The sequence below is a fragment of the Falco naumanni genome, chromosome 4, assembly GCF_017639655.2.
Source record: "Falco naumanni isolate bFalNau1 chromosome 4, bFalNau1.pat, whole genome shotgun sequence".
In the NCBI taxonomy this organism is placed as follows: Eukaryota; Metazoa; Chordata; class Aves; order Falconiformes; family Falconidae; genus Falco; species Falco naumanni.
In genome coordinates this window covers 65,975,810-65,992,099 of record NC_054057.1, presented here as the reverse complement: position 1 = coordinate 65,992,099, position 16,290 = coordinate 65,975,810, and the positions used below count along the sequence as shown (strand labels likewise).

At 54.0% G+C, this 16,290-nt stretch overlaps 2 protein-coding genes across 21 annotated transcripts in view; both read right to left on the bottom strand.

Moving 5' to 3' along the window:
* Positions 1-835: 835 nt before the first annotated feature.
* LOC121086931 (cytochrome b-c1 complex subunit 10) lies at positions 836-3,448 on the bottom strand. The gene is made up of 3 exons (XM_040591391.1): positions 3,339-3,448; positions 2,529-2,663; positions 836-1,105 (listed from the first exon to the last, which is right to left on the bottom strand). Exons 1-2 carry the CDS (start codon positions 3,419-3,421, stop codon positions 2,543-2,545), a joined length of 204 nt encoding a protein of 67 aa, XP_040447325.1. The 5' UTR covers positions 3,422-3,448; the 3' UTR covers positions 836-1,105; positions 2,529-2,542.
* Positions 3,449-6,000: 2,552 nt separating this feature from the next.
* TCF3 (transcription factor 3) overlaps positions 6,001-16,290 on the bottom strand; it is an 80,324-nt gene continuing 70,034 nt past the window's right edge. For 10 of the 20 annotated variants that reach the window (XM_040589902.1, XM_040589917.1, XM_040589898.1 and 7 more), the window contains 2 exons: positions 14,334-14,478; positions 6,001-13,530 (listed from right to left, as the gene is read on the bottom strand). In XM_040589902.1, coding sequence (XP_040445836.1) covers positions 14,336-14,478 — 143 coding nt within the window. In that variant the 3' untranslated portion in view covers positions 6,001-13,530; positions 14,334-14,335. Of the gene's footprint in view, positions 13,531-14,333; positions 14,479-15,035; positions 15,263-16,290 lie in introns of those variants that run through there. The other 10 variants (XM_040589904.1, XM_040589903.1, XM_040589908.1 and 7 more) reach the window with 4 other exon arrangements.

Sequence of the window (16,290 nt, the reverse complement as noted above, 5' to 3'; positions counted from 1 at the left end):
AGAGAGAAAACAAGTGATCCTGTTCTTACACAGAGAGAGGTTTATTTGCAAATTCTGGTCTTTGCAGAAAGGGATGCACCCTCCCCCCTAAACCCAAGTAATCTGCCGTGACTTAGATGCAGAGACCAGATCAAAAATAATCCTTGTACTTCCTTTTCCTAACAGCTAAAAACTTTTTCATCTAAAGGGTACTGGTAGTGGGTTGTTTCATCACCAATTTACGTTGGCAAATATAACTACACCTATAAAGTATTGACACATACTTTTTTCCTACTCAAAACCCACATTAAGAAAGTAACTGAGCAGCTCTCTAAACCACTGGTTTTCACCCTGGTAGACAGAAAACCTCCCAGGGTTTGCAGACTGCCTTCCTTGAGCCCTAGATTAAGTCAGAAAAGCTAGCCATTCTTCAGGCAGCGCACACTGCTTTAAAATGGTGTGTACCCAATCAGACAGTTTACACGGTCCACAGATTGATGTTAAAAAGAAACAAACCTCAGGAATGTGCATTACCACGAAATTCCGCGATACTGGTTGCACGCTTGAGTCCACAGTTGCTACCGATCTAGGAACGATTAGCTTAAAATCAACACGTCCCCAAGAACAGCTGAAGAACTACAGCAGTATTAACAGCGACGAGCAACAAGGATCTGAGGACAAACAAAAGGCTCATCAAATCCAGCAGCCACTGGCTGATGCCTGAGAAACCTGCCCAGGAAGACGCAAACACGCAGCAGGCCTTCCTTCAGGCACACATCCAAAAAAAGACATAACCCAAACCAGGAGTCTAGTCTAAAGAATGTGAACTACAAAGGTAACACAAAACCCCCCAAAATATCATTGACTTGGTTTATTTTGTACATCAGGTTTATAAGTAACTCCCATTAGGACAAAGATCTGCTGTGAAAGTGATCAGAAGAAAAGTACTAGACAGGCTGGTCAGTAAAATTAAATTCGTTCACAATCAAGCGGTCACAGCTGTTCATGGGAGAGAGAGGGACACCACAACCTGTTGCAGAATCTGTACTGGGCATTTCAAGTTCACCTCAAAGCAGGATCTCAGCGGACGGATGGCTCCAAAACATTCTATCCAGCAATAAATTTCCTACAATAAACACAAAGCAATCATTAAGCAGTGCTTCCTGCAAAGTGCTACAGCAGCCAACACTAACAGGCAGATTTCAAAAGCCTCCAGTATCCAGGCAAGAAGTTTCTGTGACAGAAGCTGGTACAGGCGCAGCAGAACGCAGGCATGCAGGCCCATAGTCTCTTTGGAAGAAATCACAGGCCAAAGAAACATCCTTTTTCTCTACGCCTCTTCCCAGATGATTTATGCACAATGACACATCAAAGCTCTTGCTTCAAAACACAGAACACAAGCTGTGCTCTCAGGAATGTATCCCTGATCCAACTTACTACTGGCTAAGACAATTTTTAAGTACAGAAAGCCCTTACTATAGAATTTAATTGCCTCTACATAACTCAAAAGCTTTTCCACTGACTGGTCTGTAAACGTCTACAGTCATTCCAGATGCTACAAGTGCAGCTGACTTTCACAAAAGGTTTCTTTCATCCTTTGGTTACACAAACGATCTGTGTGATATGTATTTTGAAAATGGGGAAGACACAGTAAATTGTTTAAACTGCAGCAAGTATCTCTGGAAAAAGAGACTTACAAAAGTACTAACAATTTGCTCTGTGACTTCCAGACACACTAATTTCCCTATAAAATCCCGTGTAGCTTGAAGGCGAGTTATCTTACTTTATCAGCATTTAAATGTAACTGTTATTTTGACCAGAAAAAAACAAGTATTGAAATGTATGCAGTTTCCTCCGGACCTTTTACCCATCAGCAGCCTTTAATGCAAAGCAAAAATCTTCTGAACTGCCTTCTATCTGTGGCAAGGAATAAAAAAGTTTTAAGCCTGCCTACCACACAGATACGCATTTAGAAGCCCAGCAAGGTACTGTCCAACAGCTGCTCTAGCTCTGTGGATGGTCAGTCTTCTAGAAGATTCAGAACAGCACATTTCATATGCAATTAAAGAAAGGGAAAAAAAACCTGTGAGAAAGCCAATTTTCCAATTAATTTGTGGTACACAGCAACCAGCTCTGAACTTTTGATAACAGTTACAAAGAACAGAAAGGAGTCTGAATTTGCCTAGCAACAAAACTAGTCATGAGCTTGAAGCCATTCTACCTAGGAACAGAAGGGAACAGAAGTAAACAGACCGGCCAAGTTCCAAATTACCGCAGAACACCTGATTTAACTTCAAGAACCTATTAAAGTTGTGAAAAATCCATTGCTTGCAAAATAATCACTTGAAAAAACATATTCTTGCATCCTCCTGGCGCTCTGTAAAGCCAGATGAAAAAAAAAACCGACAAAACAAATCCCTAAAAAATGCCCTGAACAATCAAACTGAGCAGGTCTGGTTTGGACCAACAATAAGATTGTACCCTGGCCAAAGAGGACACATTAATCTCATGCTACCGCTTAAGCGAAGAGATGCACAAACAAAACTTACCATTAGAGGGAAGCTTAGTCTTCAGTTTTAAACTTGCCACTGATGTAGGGAACATACTGAAGAACCAGCTTCCAGTCTGTGAACCATATTAAACCAGTACCAGCTACACCACCCCATGTAATGAGGGTGGGAGTCCTAAAAAGAGAGACACACACACGTGCAGGTGAACGACATTAATTCTCCACTGGGAAAGGTTGGGCAAGTGCTGAAGGAGGTACCGGGGAAAGTCACTGCCATCGAGAAAAATGCCCGGCAGATGTCTTGAATCTCACACAGAGAAAAGTATTAGTGCCCAGAGTGGTCAAGACACTTAACAGGAAGAGGCTAATATGCTTTTATTTAAAAGGGCATCGCCAAGGTAAGAAAAGACACTTATTTAACTATCCCACTGCGACAGCCCGTGTCCCCTCGCTCGGCCTGCAGGCTGCCCCGGCCTGCCGCACTCAAGCAGCCGGAGCACGGGGGAGGACCCCTGCCCCCCCCCCAGCCCGGGGCCAGCGGCCCTCACGGGGACACGGGTGGGGGGCACCAGCCGCAGGGGGTGGCAAGGAGCTCGGGATGTCCCTTCAGTGCGCGGGGGGCTGGGGACAGGGAAGGGGGAGACGGACAGGTCCGGGGAGGGGGGGGGGGGGGGGTCGGAGACAACACGACAGCGCCGGGCAGGGGGGGACGACACACGACACGACAGCAGCACCGGGCGGGGGAGGGGGGACGCGACGACACACACGACACAGCGCGGGCTGCAAGCGGCGGCGGGGGGAGGGGACAGCACAGGCCGCGGCGAGGGGCGCAGCCCAGCCCGGGCCTCACCAGTTCTGCAGCAGCTGCACGTAGCGCGGCCCCACCAGCTTGCTCAGCATCCCGCCGCCCTCAAAGTCACCCCCGCTGCGCATGCGCGGCCGCGCCGCCGCGCCTCGAAGGACCCCGGGAGCTGGGCCGGGTGCCCGCGGCGCTGCCTGAGCCGGGCGGCGTTGCCATGGCAACGGCCCCGCCCGCGCCTCGGCCCGCAGGCGTGCGGCCCCGGCCGGAGCCGGGACAGGCTGTCCCCATGGTGGAGAGGGGACATGAACCTTCAGACGGGCTGTCCCCGTGCTGGAGGGGGGACAGGAGCCCTCAGAGGGGCTGTCCCCATGGTGGTGGGGTGACAGGAGCCTTCAGACGGGCTGTCCCTACATTGAAGAGGGGACATGAACCTTCAGACAGGCTGTCCCCATGGTGGTGGGGGGACAGGAGCCCTCAGACAGGCTGTCCACATGGTGGAGGGGGGACAGGAGCCCAGAGGGTGGGACTGGCCCCGCATGGCACTGGGGCTGCCCCTCATCCCCCACGCTGAGCCCCCCAGTGTCTCTGCAAACCCTCCCGGCTGCGGCCCAGCCTCTCCCAGCTGGGCCGGGGGTTTTGAGCCAGCTTTTTCAGCACAGGGTCCTAAACCCACCACCAATCCCACAACATCCCCCAGGCCTCGCTCCGGGGCCACTCAGCCCCTCGTGAACCTCCAGAAAATCCCGGGGGACACGGGATCCTGCAGCGCCGGGCTGCCTGCTGCCTGCGGCTGGGCTGCCACCGCCACCGAGGCGCAAGGGAGGGTGAATGATGAATGATGTACCACTTATCTATAGGATGATGTACTTATGTTTATCTGAAAGTTGGGAAACGTCCAAGGGCCCTTATTGCTAACATGCGGGATGTACTAATTGCCAAGTCCTTGGATTTGTCACCTTTAAAAAGGCTATCTGGTCCTAAGTTCCTGTTGTTTATACAACGTGGCAAAGACAAGGAATTAAATCATGGTCACTAGTTTAGTGAGATATGTAAATGAGTTCCTGGAATTGTAATGAATATGTAAATGAATTCCTGGGAAATTAATGAATATGTATGAGTTGCTTGTATAAAGAGGGGACTGAAAAATCCCCTTGGGGTGCATGACTTCGGTGGAGCGATCCCCCATGCACCCAGCGCTGCCGAATAAAGATAACCTCCGCTCACTCGAATATTGCTAATTGATTCTTTAAATCAAGGGAGCGAAGGCGAAGAGGATGAGGATCAGCCCAGACCAGGAGACCCAGAATCGAAAGGACCCTCATTCCATGCACTCGGTGCAGCTCGGGAAGGGCAGTGCCTGGCCTCAGAGCTGCTCGCTGCCGAGAGAAGGGCAGCCAGGGTTTAGGCAGATTCAACTGGTGGCCAGAGCCACTGCCCAGTTATTGGACTGGTTTTCCAGCTCAGCCCTATGCGGACAAGTCCAGAGTTGCAGCAGCACAGGCAGCAAAAGTGAGAAAGGAGGGATGCTCTCAGGCAGCATCTCCTCTTCAGAACCAGGGTCTCCCAGAGGATCCGCGAGGGCTCGGTGCTCCTGGATGCAGCTCTGGTTCCCCCCGAAAGTTTGTCTCTAACGCACTGAGCGAGCTGCTGGTGGAGGGCTAACCCAGCCACCACGAGGGCTGATGATTTGGGGGGGAATACCTGCGATGAGGGGGGCAACACCTGCGTGGTGAAGCTTGGAGGCTGAGAGCAGGGAGAGCCTGGCTGGGCAGCACAGCGCAGCAGTGGTTTGAAGATGCTGTGGCCGAGGCTGAGCCCTTGGCAGACGGTGATGGCAAGAGATCCCACATGATTCAGCCCCACAGCAGTGGTGTGAAGATGCTGTGGCCGAGGCTGAGCCCCTGGCAGAAGGTGATGGAGAGAGATTGCACATGATTCAGCCCCACAGCAGCGGTTTGAAGATGCTGTGGCCAGGGCTGAGCCCTTGGCAGAAGGTGATGGAGATCCCACATGATTCATCCCCTCCATGGCAGATCCTCCCCCCACGGATGAGTCTGGGAGGGTGAGCACCTACGAGGCTGGGCTGTCTCCTGGTACTGGATCCAGCCCCTTCTTGCAAGGTTTAAACCCTCGTAAATGCTCTGCCACGTTGTCTCCTGCATTACCAGTCTGTGCTGGGCTCCTGGTACAGGCTGGGTGCGTTTGACCCGATTTCCAACTTGCACCCTGCCAGTACCACCCTCACTGGATGCTGCCCAAGCCGCCATGCTGCAACACCCTCTCCTTCCAGCCAGGCAGGGGCCGCACTCTCCACGCAAATTTTTCCAGCAATAAAAATTAAGAAGAGATCCCTGCCACGTGTAACCCGGGCTAAAAGGCACTCTGCCCCACGCAAGCAGCACCCAGAGGCAGTAAAGGACCCCACTGAGCACAGCAGGGGTAAGTGCCCAAATCCCACGGTGATGGGCAGCGCTGGAGACCCTCACCAGAGGCCACGTGCAGGGGGGTCAGAAGCACTCGCAGTGCACGAGTTCATGGTTTTGGGTGGGCAAGACCTGTGCCCAGAGCACAGGAGCAGCGAGAGTGGACAGTGTCGGAAAACCTGTCTCGTCTTTTTTTTTTTTTTTTTAGTACAAGGTAAAACCTTTATTACAACTTTTCATTCATAGGTATACAACATCTGAAAAACAGATATGGGGAAAAAAAGTAATATTGTTATAAAATGTCACATTTATTGCTACATTACTGTTATATACAGGACAGTTCTCAAAATCTACTTTAAAAAAGTTAGGATTATTTAAAAATTCCAAATAATCCAGCCAGCTGTTTTGACACTTGTATAAAATTATTTAAAAAAATGAAAACAATTCATATCTTGAGGCACTCAGAAACACAATTTTATCCCCCAATTGTGATTCATTTCAAAGAACAACACATTTCCCCACCCCCAAATACTTTATTTTTTTTATGTTTTTTTTTTTGCTGGGTTAGGCATATATATATATATATTTACTATATATATAGTTCAAAACTATAATGTGTATCTGATTTAAGAACAAGGATTTCAGCCACTTAAGTACATCTGGATTTACAGGTAGGCAGCATAAACATCAAAAGCAAGGACCATTTTTTAAAGGCCAAAAACCCAAACCCAAAAACAACCCAAAACTTTCTACGGGGTTAAAAATAAACTTCCGCAGGCATCTCCCATCTGCTCTCCCACCCCCCGCCCCGTCCTACAAAAATATATAGAAAGAGCAACCCAGTAACACTTTGTTTCCCCAACAAGCTGGAGCCCTCCATAAAAATGGGTCATTTCTGCAGACCACGAGGTCCAAGCATGTGGTTGGGGTCATCCCTGCTCCGCTTCACCAGGTGCCTCTTTCTCCTCTCCCGACACATTAAGCACCGCCGGTTGGAGGGTGCACGGCTTCCCACAGCTCCCTCCCTCCCCAAGAGGCCCCGTGTTACCAGGTTTCCTCAAAAAAGCTGGTGGGTTTCAAGTGATTTGGGAAGACGTGGCACCAGGAAGGGGGAATCGTGGCGTTCCCAGCTTGCTGCTGCAGGGAGCTCCACGGTCCCCCCGGGCACAGCCCAGGGATGTGGGGCTCTGGGATGCTCTTCAGCAAAGGACACCCTATTTTGAAGCACAAACTCCTCTGCACTCCCGTACTGGTGCCGGCAGCTGCGCTGTGCCAAGAAATGGGGCACAAATTTTATTCCGTGGTGGGTGCTTGGCTGGACCGGGGTGGGTATTGCAAGACCTGAGGAGCAAGAGGCATACAAAAGCAAGAGGAATAGAAATACCAGCACAGAGGCCCATGGCAGGGCTGCCTCTTGCCCCTGAGGGTGGGATGCAGGATGGACGCAGAAGGTCCAGCAGAAAGGACACCTGCAGCCTGCACCCCCCTCCTGCCCAGAGCCCACCTCCACGCTCGGCTCACGCAGGAGTCCCGCAGGTAAAGGCACTGCAGCTGCTGGCTCCCCAGAGGGGGGGCATCACCCTGAAGATCATTGAACCTCTGCACTGAGCACCCTGTTCCCCCCCCGCCTGCCCCAAGGACAGCCGTGCCGCAGGACTGACCCGCAGTGTCCACCTCCCAAACCCTCCCACCTCCGGGCAGCTGGTGGCAAGGCTCTACCCCAGCCACGAAGAAACCCACGGTGGTTGCATGAGAAGGAAAATGGCTCAGAGGTGCTGGAGAGACTGGGGAGCACAGGAGGAAGGGAAACACACCGTCAGGCTTGAGGCAGCTGAAGGAAGGGCAGCCAAGCCAAGCCTGAGGCTTAGGCATAAGCAAAACAGTCCACAGAACCCGGGAGCAACAAGGTGGGACACAGCATCTCCGTTCAGGGGTGCTGGGTGAGATGAAGGGTGCTGGCAGCGAGCCACCAAGCGTTGAGCAGAAGGCACAGGAGGGTGAAGGGTGCATGGAGGAGCCCTAGGACCAGGCCTTGCCTTCTCCAATTCAGTGCTCAGCTCCTGCAGCATGAGCTAGAAGGAGTGTTCCCACCATCTCCGCCCTCGTCCACCCCACCACCCGCCCAGCTCCAGGGCACAAGTCTTGAAATGCTTTCAGAGCTGCTAGAAATCAAGCCGGACCCTGAGAGCAGCAGGCAGTGGGAACTTGTCACGGGCAAGAGCACAGAGAATGGGATGGGATGGGATCTGGAGAGTCCCAGGGGAGAGGAGAGGGGGTTGCATAGGATTTAACAGGGTAAAGAACTTGTGCAAGCTTGTGATATGGAAAGCAGGTCTTGCTATTGCTGGTGTCGAGCAGGAACAGGGGAATCCAGCGGCCACAGCTGGCTCCAGGTTAGCCAGCGCTGCACCTCGGGGGCTGATGGCTTGCCCTGGCCCAACTCCAGCGCCAGCTTTGCCTCACCTCCCCATTCTCAGCTCTTTGCTCAAACCCCACACCAGGGGCTCGCTTTAACTGGAGCCAGCTGGCCCAGTCACCAGCACAGCACACAACAGGGCCACAGGCACCGGAGCTGGCAGCCTCCCCATGGCACCAAAGCTCAGGGGTGCAGGGGACTGGGGGCTTCAGAAGCCTCCTGTCTCTCAAGGGCCTCCTGCCTGCCCACAGGGAGGATGCGCTGAAGCACGCTGCAAGCATCCAGGGCCCAAAGGCTCTGCTGGCTTCACTGGGTACACGCATGAGACACAAAGGACCTTTGAGAGCGGCTTCTGCACTGAACCTGAAATTGTAGACTCCTGGGGAAATCCCAGCCTGCTTCTGCCCTTCCTCCTCAACCGCTACCAGGCAGAGATTGCAAAACCTCTAGGAAACGGGCTCATCACCGACAGAGGGGCTAGGGGGGAAACCGGCTTGCTGAAGCCACAGCCGGGGAGGTTTCACATCGTGCTTCTGCACTTCGCTGCTGGAGACGGCAAAAACCCCAACTGCAAAGTACCCAGATCCCTGGCCCTGGCGCGACGGCGCACAGGGATGGGGCAGCAAGTCAACCCCACCATGGGGGGCTGGCAGGGACCTGCCCCCCAACAGCCAGATCAACTGCCCCGACGCCTGCAAACCGTCTGCCCAGCCACTGCTGCACCCCTTGCTCCCAGGCTGCCGCTCAGCACAGGCAGGAGGGGCACAGACTGGGACCCTGATGTCCCAGGTCCTGTCCCTCCTGCCAGCACACCTCCAGAGGACACCAGCGCGAGCCGTACAAGCAGAGAGCCCGAGGAGATGTTGGCAAAGATCTGGAGCTGAACTCAAGCCAGTAGGTCTGACTAGTGGGTCGCAGGCAGGGGAGCAACTGCCAAAGCAGGGGGTTAGCTGGAATTTTGCTCCCCAAGGGCGCTGGCAGCGGGAGCAGGCAGACTGCCACCGCCTCCTGACAATGCCGAGCGCGGCCGGTACAAGACCATAAAGGTGCAGTCTCTGGGAGGCTGCAGCTGTTTTGCTCTGGGGCAAAAGCAGGTGAAGAAGGGGGGGGGGGGGGGGGGAACCGAACAAAAATCTGCAATTTTTACTGTTAATAAACTGGATTCCAGACACTCCCCAGCACCTGGCGGCATGCAGAGCTCTCGGGCAGGATGTGCAGGGAGACAGGGAGCAGCTCGGGAGGGGGGAAAGAGGAGGTCCCTTGCACCACAGACCCCAGTTCTGCTGTTTGACCACGATGCAGCTCAGCTACTGCAGCCTGGGAAAGGAGAAACAGGACAATGCACCCAGGGGAAGGCGGCCCCTCTGCCAATTCTCTCTCTGACGAAGGACGCTTTGTGGAGGCTCTGTGGCCCCCAGCGACGAGGGGCGCACAGCCCAGGAGACCCCATGCATGCAAGGCTGAGAGAGGAAGCAGAAAGCTGAATGCCACCCCGCAGCACGTCACCCAGCCGCGACACCTCTCTTTACAGAAGCACTGGTGCAAGGGACACGCAGAGAAGCGGTTTGGAGAGAAAAGTGATCCCTAAGATTGCAGGGCTGAATGCCAGCAGAGCCGGGGGCTGGGGAGGGCGCAGACCCTGGCCCCCCCTGACCGTTACACCTGAAGAGGAGAGTTTCATTGCAACAGGCTGGTATTTCAGGGTGGTATTTTGGGACAGCACCTGACTGCTCATTTTCAGAAAAGCCACTTTCCCTAGCAGGTTACAGGCACCACATTCACACTGCGCCAAACACACTGGGCAAGCCAAAGTTATTTTTTCCCTTGCTGCACTCCAAAATTGCTCCCTGTGCACCTGGAGAGCAGAGATGCCACCGAGGCACCCACAGCAAGCACAACAGCACCCAAAGCACCCTGTGGCATGGAGGCAGCTCCCGGGCACAGCACCACCAGCCCCTGACATCACACTTCCCTGCTGGAGGATCCAAGATCTCCTCCAAACCCTGGCACTGGGGCTTTAAGCTCAAGGACCTTCATCCAAGCCTCGCCACAGAAGTCAGCTGGTTTTGTTGTCGAGAAAACAGCACCTAAATCACCTCAATGCAGATGAAAAGCCCCATCTCTGTTGCAAAGCCTGGTGGCTTGGGGATGACGGGAAAGGCTGCATCCCATCAGGAGTCCCCCTTGGCCTGCAAAGCATCAGCCAGGACTCGGAAGGGATGAAGGAGTTCAGCAAAATTTTGAACAAATCATAAATCTTCTCAATTTTCCAATTTTGCTGACTTTCTGGATTTTTGTTGACTACAATCTCTTGTCTTTAAATCCAGTTGTACATGACTGCTACTCAAATTCTTGTTGCAAAATGGAAGTGTTTGGGAAGCACTTTCAAATTTTTTTATACCATTTCAAGCTTGCCAGGGCTGGGACATTGCTCCATCCCTCCCTGGTCCTGGGGCAGCAGCACTGAGGCAGCAGAAAACCCCAAGCAGTGAGCGCCCTGCTGGGTCCAGCACCATCCTGCTGATGAAGCAGAAATGTTTGTGGGATGAAGCAGCCTCTTAAGGCTGCAGAGAGCAGCCGATGTGTCCCCAGTTCCTACCCCAGAGCATCAGTTGGGGCTGTCTGAGCATCTGGGCCCAGCTGGCAGGCTACGGAGGGGCACTGCCCCCCTCCCTGCGTGTTTTACCATCCCCGAAAACCAAACTCGCTCCAGCATCTGAAGCACGACCCAACCCAGCAGGATGCTTCAGGAAGACATGGCTTTTGCTGCAGGGGAGCTCCACAGGGGCAAGGCTGTCACACACGGTGGAAAACCTCATCCGTCTCACACTGCTCAGTGCTTAAGCAGGCAGAATAACCCAAGGGAGGGGAAGATGTCATAACCTGATGAGCTAATTAGGCTGAAATATGTCTGTTGACACAGGCGAGAAGAACACGTGTTCCTGGGCTGCAGGGACCACAGCCACTGACCTTTCCAAGCCTTTCTGGGGACAGAGCTGGAGCCTGCTGCTGTCTCAGGTCTCACCACACAGAAGTGATGGTGGGAGCGGCGGGCTGTGGGCAGGGAAAGCCAGAAGCACCCAAAAGCCTCAGAGCTACAGCTGGATGTTGCAGAGCCCCAGGGCAATGCGAGGGGCAGCAGGGAGAGAAGGTCCCGTACAGCTCTGGCACTTGGAAGTGGCTCCTCTCTGAGATGCTACAGGGGCTGAGCCCACGGTACCCGGTGTAGGTGGGAGATGAGCGATGTCCTGAGCATTTCCCACAGGCTTTGCTGGAGTACAAAGTATAGCTACAAGCACAGAGGAGCACCAGGAGGTTCTGCCGAAGCCTGAGGTTGCTAGGAAGTGCCACAGGACCTAATCCTGTTTGCCAGTCCTTCCCTTTCCCTGTGCCTAAACAACACAGCTTCCCCAGGAGCACAGGCCAGAGAAGCAGAGGGGGGAAATGGACCCTGCGGCTGGTGGTCCTGCCGTGCTCACCATCCCCATGTACCCCCAGGCCCGTACCTGTGCCCCACAAGCTATCCTGCCTGCCTGGGCTCTGCCAGGCAGCTCTGGGCAGCAGCCGGCCCCACATCGACAGCACCACTGACACCGCTGAGATGGGATGTAACATCCCCTGTCCGCCGGCACAGCTCGGAAGAACCACGGACAAAATGTTTCGGAAGGGGAAGGAGAAGGAAGAAACAAGAATAAATTCCCAATGGACGCTTTTCTATTGCCAACTCCAGAACGGCTGCTGCAGCTCAGCACCACCAAGCACCTCTTTGTTTGATCCCACATCTCTGGGGCACCCTGCCTTGCGGTGGGGCTGCCAGGGGTCTTCCTCCCGCTGAGCACACTGGAGCGGTCTGGAGTGACTCTGGGAAGCCCTTGGAGCAAAGGGATCGTTGGCCCAGCTTGGCTGCTGGAGCATCTTCCACAGGATGGGCGCCTGCTGCTCCCCTCCTTTCCAGCACGGAGAGGGGAGCCCGCGTGCAGGTGAGAGTGGCCACTCTGCGTCTCCACGGCATGCCAGGCAGCATGCCGAGCCCAGTTTGCCTCCAAGGACGCTTTGGAGATAGGACAGCGGGTGAAGGTGGCGTGTGACACCACCCCTCTCCCCAAGCCTGCAGCATCTTGCACTGCCGATGGCGGTGGCTCCAGTGCGGGAAGCAGCCGCGTCGAGACTGGGATCCTGCTGCCGGTGGCGGCTTGCTGAGGGCTGGAGCGAGCGCAGCAATGCCTCCCCTTCCCGCTGCCAGCATCTGCGGGTCCGTCTGCTGCAGGGGCAGGGGGCTTGGTGTCCCGCTGCTGCCTTTGCTTTGTCCGCCTCTGCCTCTTCCCACTCCTCCAGCTTTGTTCAGTTCCTCTTTGTTCAGTGCTGCCCCGACAGCGGCATTTGCTCTTGCGTGGGCAAGAGGTGCCTTCCTCCGGCCCCGGCTTTCCTCTTGCATCTGTGTGGCTTCGTTGCTTACCTTGGAAGCGTCCTAGTCCCTCGGTTCTCTTCCACCCCCCAAGGCCCACTCTCCCGGCAGTTCGTCCTCCCCATCACGATGCTCTGGGACAGCCGTGGGGCACCTCCTCTCCCAGGTGGGACCATGGCCTCCAGGATCCTCCGACAGTAAAGCAAATCTTGCAGAGACCCTCGATGGACCTCGGTCACCTCCCAGGGGGAGCGGGAGCACCGCTGAGGGATACTGCTGCTACTTGCTTTGCTGTTTAACTTCCTTTTCTCAAATCAGAAGCGGCCAAAGCAAAGAGATGGTGAATTCAGCACGAGTTTGTTTTTTTTATAATGGAAGGTACAAGCCAGGCAAGGAAGAACATCCCCTCGCTGTGGCTACATTCGCTTTTAGTGGCTTTCAGAGCCGAATCTGAGAATTCCTCTCTTTATATCCAGTCTCTCTTAATACAATTTTAATATTCTGGTTGATCCTAAAGATGCAACGTTAACTATAGAAACAGCAGCAGAAAAGCATGGGGTACAAGACATTTTTTTATACAAAAAAAAATTCTTTTTGTTGCTTACAAAACATATGCAAAAGAAGCTAAAAAAAACCAAAAGGCATTGCTATTTGTTCTACATAAAAAATCTCATAACTAATGTTCTTTTTTTTTAAAAAAGAAATATCAAGCTTAGGCACAATTTTGCTGCTGGCTGCTTGTGAACAAGCCAAGAGAACACGCCACCCCCTCCTAACTGAGTGATATGTATTGACTGTTCTGCACTTTATACTTAAGGCAATTTTTTTGTTTTCATTTTGTTTTTGACAAAGTGTTTTTTCCACCCCTTACGTCATGCCAGGATCCGTCCATGTGTGTCAGTATTAGCAGTACTAAAGTTTATGGTTCGAGAAGGTTGCAGGTCACACCGAGGGTTTTCTTCCTACAGATCTCCGTATCCAGAGGAACAAGAAGATCTACAAATAGAAAAAACCAAAAGCCTGAAGTGAGAGAAACCCAAATGAGAATAAAACTTTGCTCCCTGCAAGGGTGGGGGGTGTCGCAAGCCCCAAGAAAGCCCCAAGGCTCGACGTGGCTGCAGCGGAGCCCAGACATGAGCTCGCTATTCTGCTGAAACAACAGCTTTGCCTTTTTTTTTTTCCAGGGCAGCCCCAGGTAGCCACCAGCACAGGGGATGTCAGGGGACCACAGCCCCTCCACATGCCTGAGGGGGTCAGCCTCTGCCCCACCGCTGTGGGTCGGCTCAGTCCCTCGCTGACACTCCTGTCACAGCCCAACAGGCTCAGCTGCTCCTGGCCACGCACCATGTTCCCTTTCAAATGCAGACAGCCCAGCAGCGCCTGCCACAGTTTTGCTGGGGGGTGGGGAATGTCACCTTCTGTGTCTCTCTTGGCATTTCTAGGACCTGCCCATTCCCTCCCATAGAGCCATCGGACAAAGGAGTTGCTGGTTTCCAGTAGCCAGCTGTGGCAGGCCTGGGAGGTGCAGAGCAGAGCTGAGCTGAGCTCACTCAGGATGGTGGGACCACCGAAACCCTCCGTCCTGGCTACATGGCTGCACCTCTCCTGTGGGGCAGAGGCTCTGGATGTCCACGGAGGAGCAAGTGACATGCGTGTGCAAGTCATTTACTTATAGTAAATTAAGAAGGACTTGGCTGGTGCTGAGCACATGGGGCTGAGTAGCCAAAGCAGAGCAGCGTGCGTTGGCAGCAGGCTGGAGCTGCAGCAGGGTGCTGGGATCATGCGATGGGGGACGGTACCTTTACATGTGTCCAACAGGGTTGTGACCATCTCCTAGACCAGGATGTGAAGCTGAAAGTGTCATCTGGGGATCTCCTACTACTCCGGACACTTTCTCCTCTTCCCGACGCTTCAGGCAGGCTGCTTTAGGGTTCAGATTGCGCTCTATGCCAAAAACAGCAAGGGAGGGAAGGAAGCAACCTCAGTTTGGGCAACAGCGTCGCGCACGGTAGCAGCATCCCAAAGAGAGAGCGAGGACAGAGTCCCAGGACAGACACACGGGACCATGCGAGGAAACAACCTCAGTGCAAGCTGCTCCTTGCAGCGGCTGCAGTAACTTGGCTGGACCCCTGCTACAGCAAAACCCCCTGCCCAGCTGAAACACCGTGCCAATTTAAACACGTGCTTGCTTACAGAAAACCCCCAAGTGCCTCAGCCAGCTCTCGGAGCCCAGGACTGAGTTTTCCAAAGCTGCTTAATGGGATCCAGGTGCCAAATTCCCCATTAAGCATGAGGGGAGACGGACAGAGCGGCCTCAAATCTACCCCAGGCCAGGGCTTTGGAAAGCTCAGCTTGCCGCGTGGTGCAGCCGAGGGTGCTGCTGGCAATGCAAACACACGACCTCGCGCCGAAAGCAGGAGTCACAACAGAGATGCACACGCACACAGAGATGTGGGGGGAAGAGAAAGGCCCCGAAATGCACCTGCCAGCTGGTACCATACCTCGTACTTGCTGCTCCAGGCCCAGAATGACCTGCACCGCTTGCTGTAGGATGATCAGTTTGGTCTGTGCTTTGTCCGTTTTTAAGTGCATCTGACACATGCGTCCCAGTTCTTTAAAGGCCTCGTTAATGTCCCGCACACGCACCCTTTCCCTGGCGTTATTGGCCATTCTCCTCTCCCGGTCCCTCAGATCTTTGTCCTCCAGTGACAAGGCCTCGTCTGTACTGCTGGGTTCATAGCACCACAGGGATTAGTCAGGGGGGTGGTACCAAGGAGGGGGGCTATACGTTGCCGTGCTGGTAGTGCTTCTGGTGTCCACTGGAAACGGCTCAAACAGCCTCACTTTGCAAAGCCAATTGGTCTCAGGCGCTTTCTGGAGCAGCCCAGGCTCTCTGGGCTGCGTGTTGCCTCTGCGAGCCACGTGAAGGTGCTGCCAGTACGGGGCCAGAGGGTGCTGCCGGGGGTGAGGGTGGGCAGTGGATGCAGGATCGACACCGACACCTTCTCCCCTCTGCAAAACTTGGCCTTCCTGTTCATTTTTGCTTTGAAACTATAAGTTCCAGGGGTGGTCTCAGCCAAAAACATCGGCTTCATCCCCCAAGGGAAGACTTTTTGACAGAAAGCAAATCCCTCTTTCTAAGATTTCCTTCAAAAATCCCATCTGCAGCAAAATCCTCCCAAGGAAGGCACCTGGGGCAGCCGTGCGAGGCAGCCTGGCCTGGCACCCTCTTACGGGTTGGGGGGCAGTACCAGGGGCAGGAGCCAAGTGCCCTGGCTGCTGCTGAGGGTCAGTCTTAGATGCACAGACACTGAATCCAGGTCTTTCACCACAGCTAAAATCACTCTGGAAGGGGGTGATTTTCTTTTCCAGGCACGGCCAGGAGCTTTGGGAGAGCCCCCACCACTGGCAGCACCCCAGGGGTGTCCAAAACACGCAGTGACAAGGGCAGAAGGCAGAGTCGTGCTGGCAGCATCTTAAACCATGGCCTCACCTGCAGCCCATCTCCTCCAAACCCCAATTTACTGTACAGACGACCTTCTCCCCCAGAGCAAAAATTCTTGCAGGAAAGACACCTATCTGAGGAGGGTCCTTGGGTGAGACCTGGAACTGGGACAGACTGGCCTTTGGCTCCAGGGGAGCCCTACGGGGATAAGCCTTCAGCGAAGAGGGGCCGCAGCATCAGAGCCTTCCTGGGTGTGCCGGGGGGGGCTGGAGAGCCTCCAGGCGGTGCCCGATTGCGTGGAGCAAAGCAAG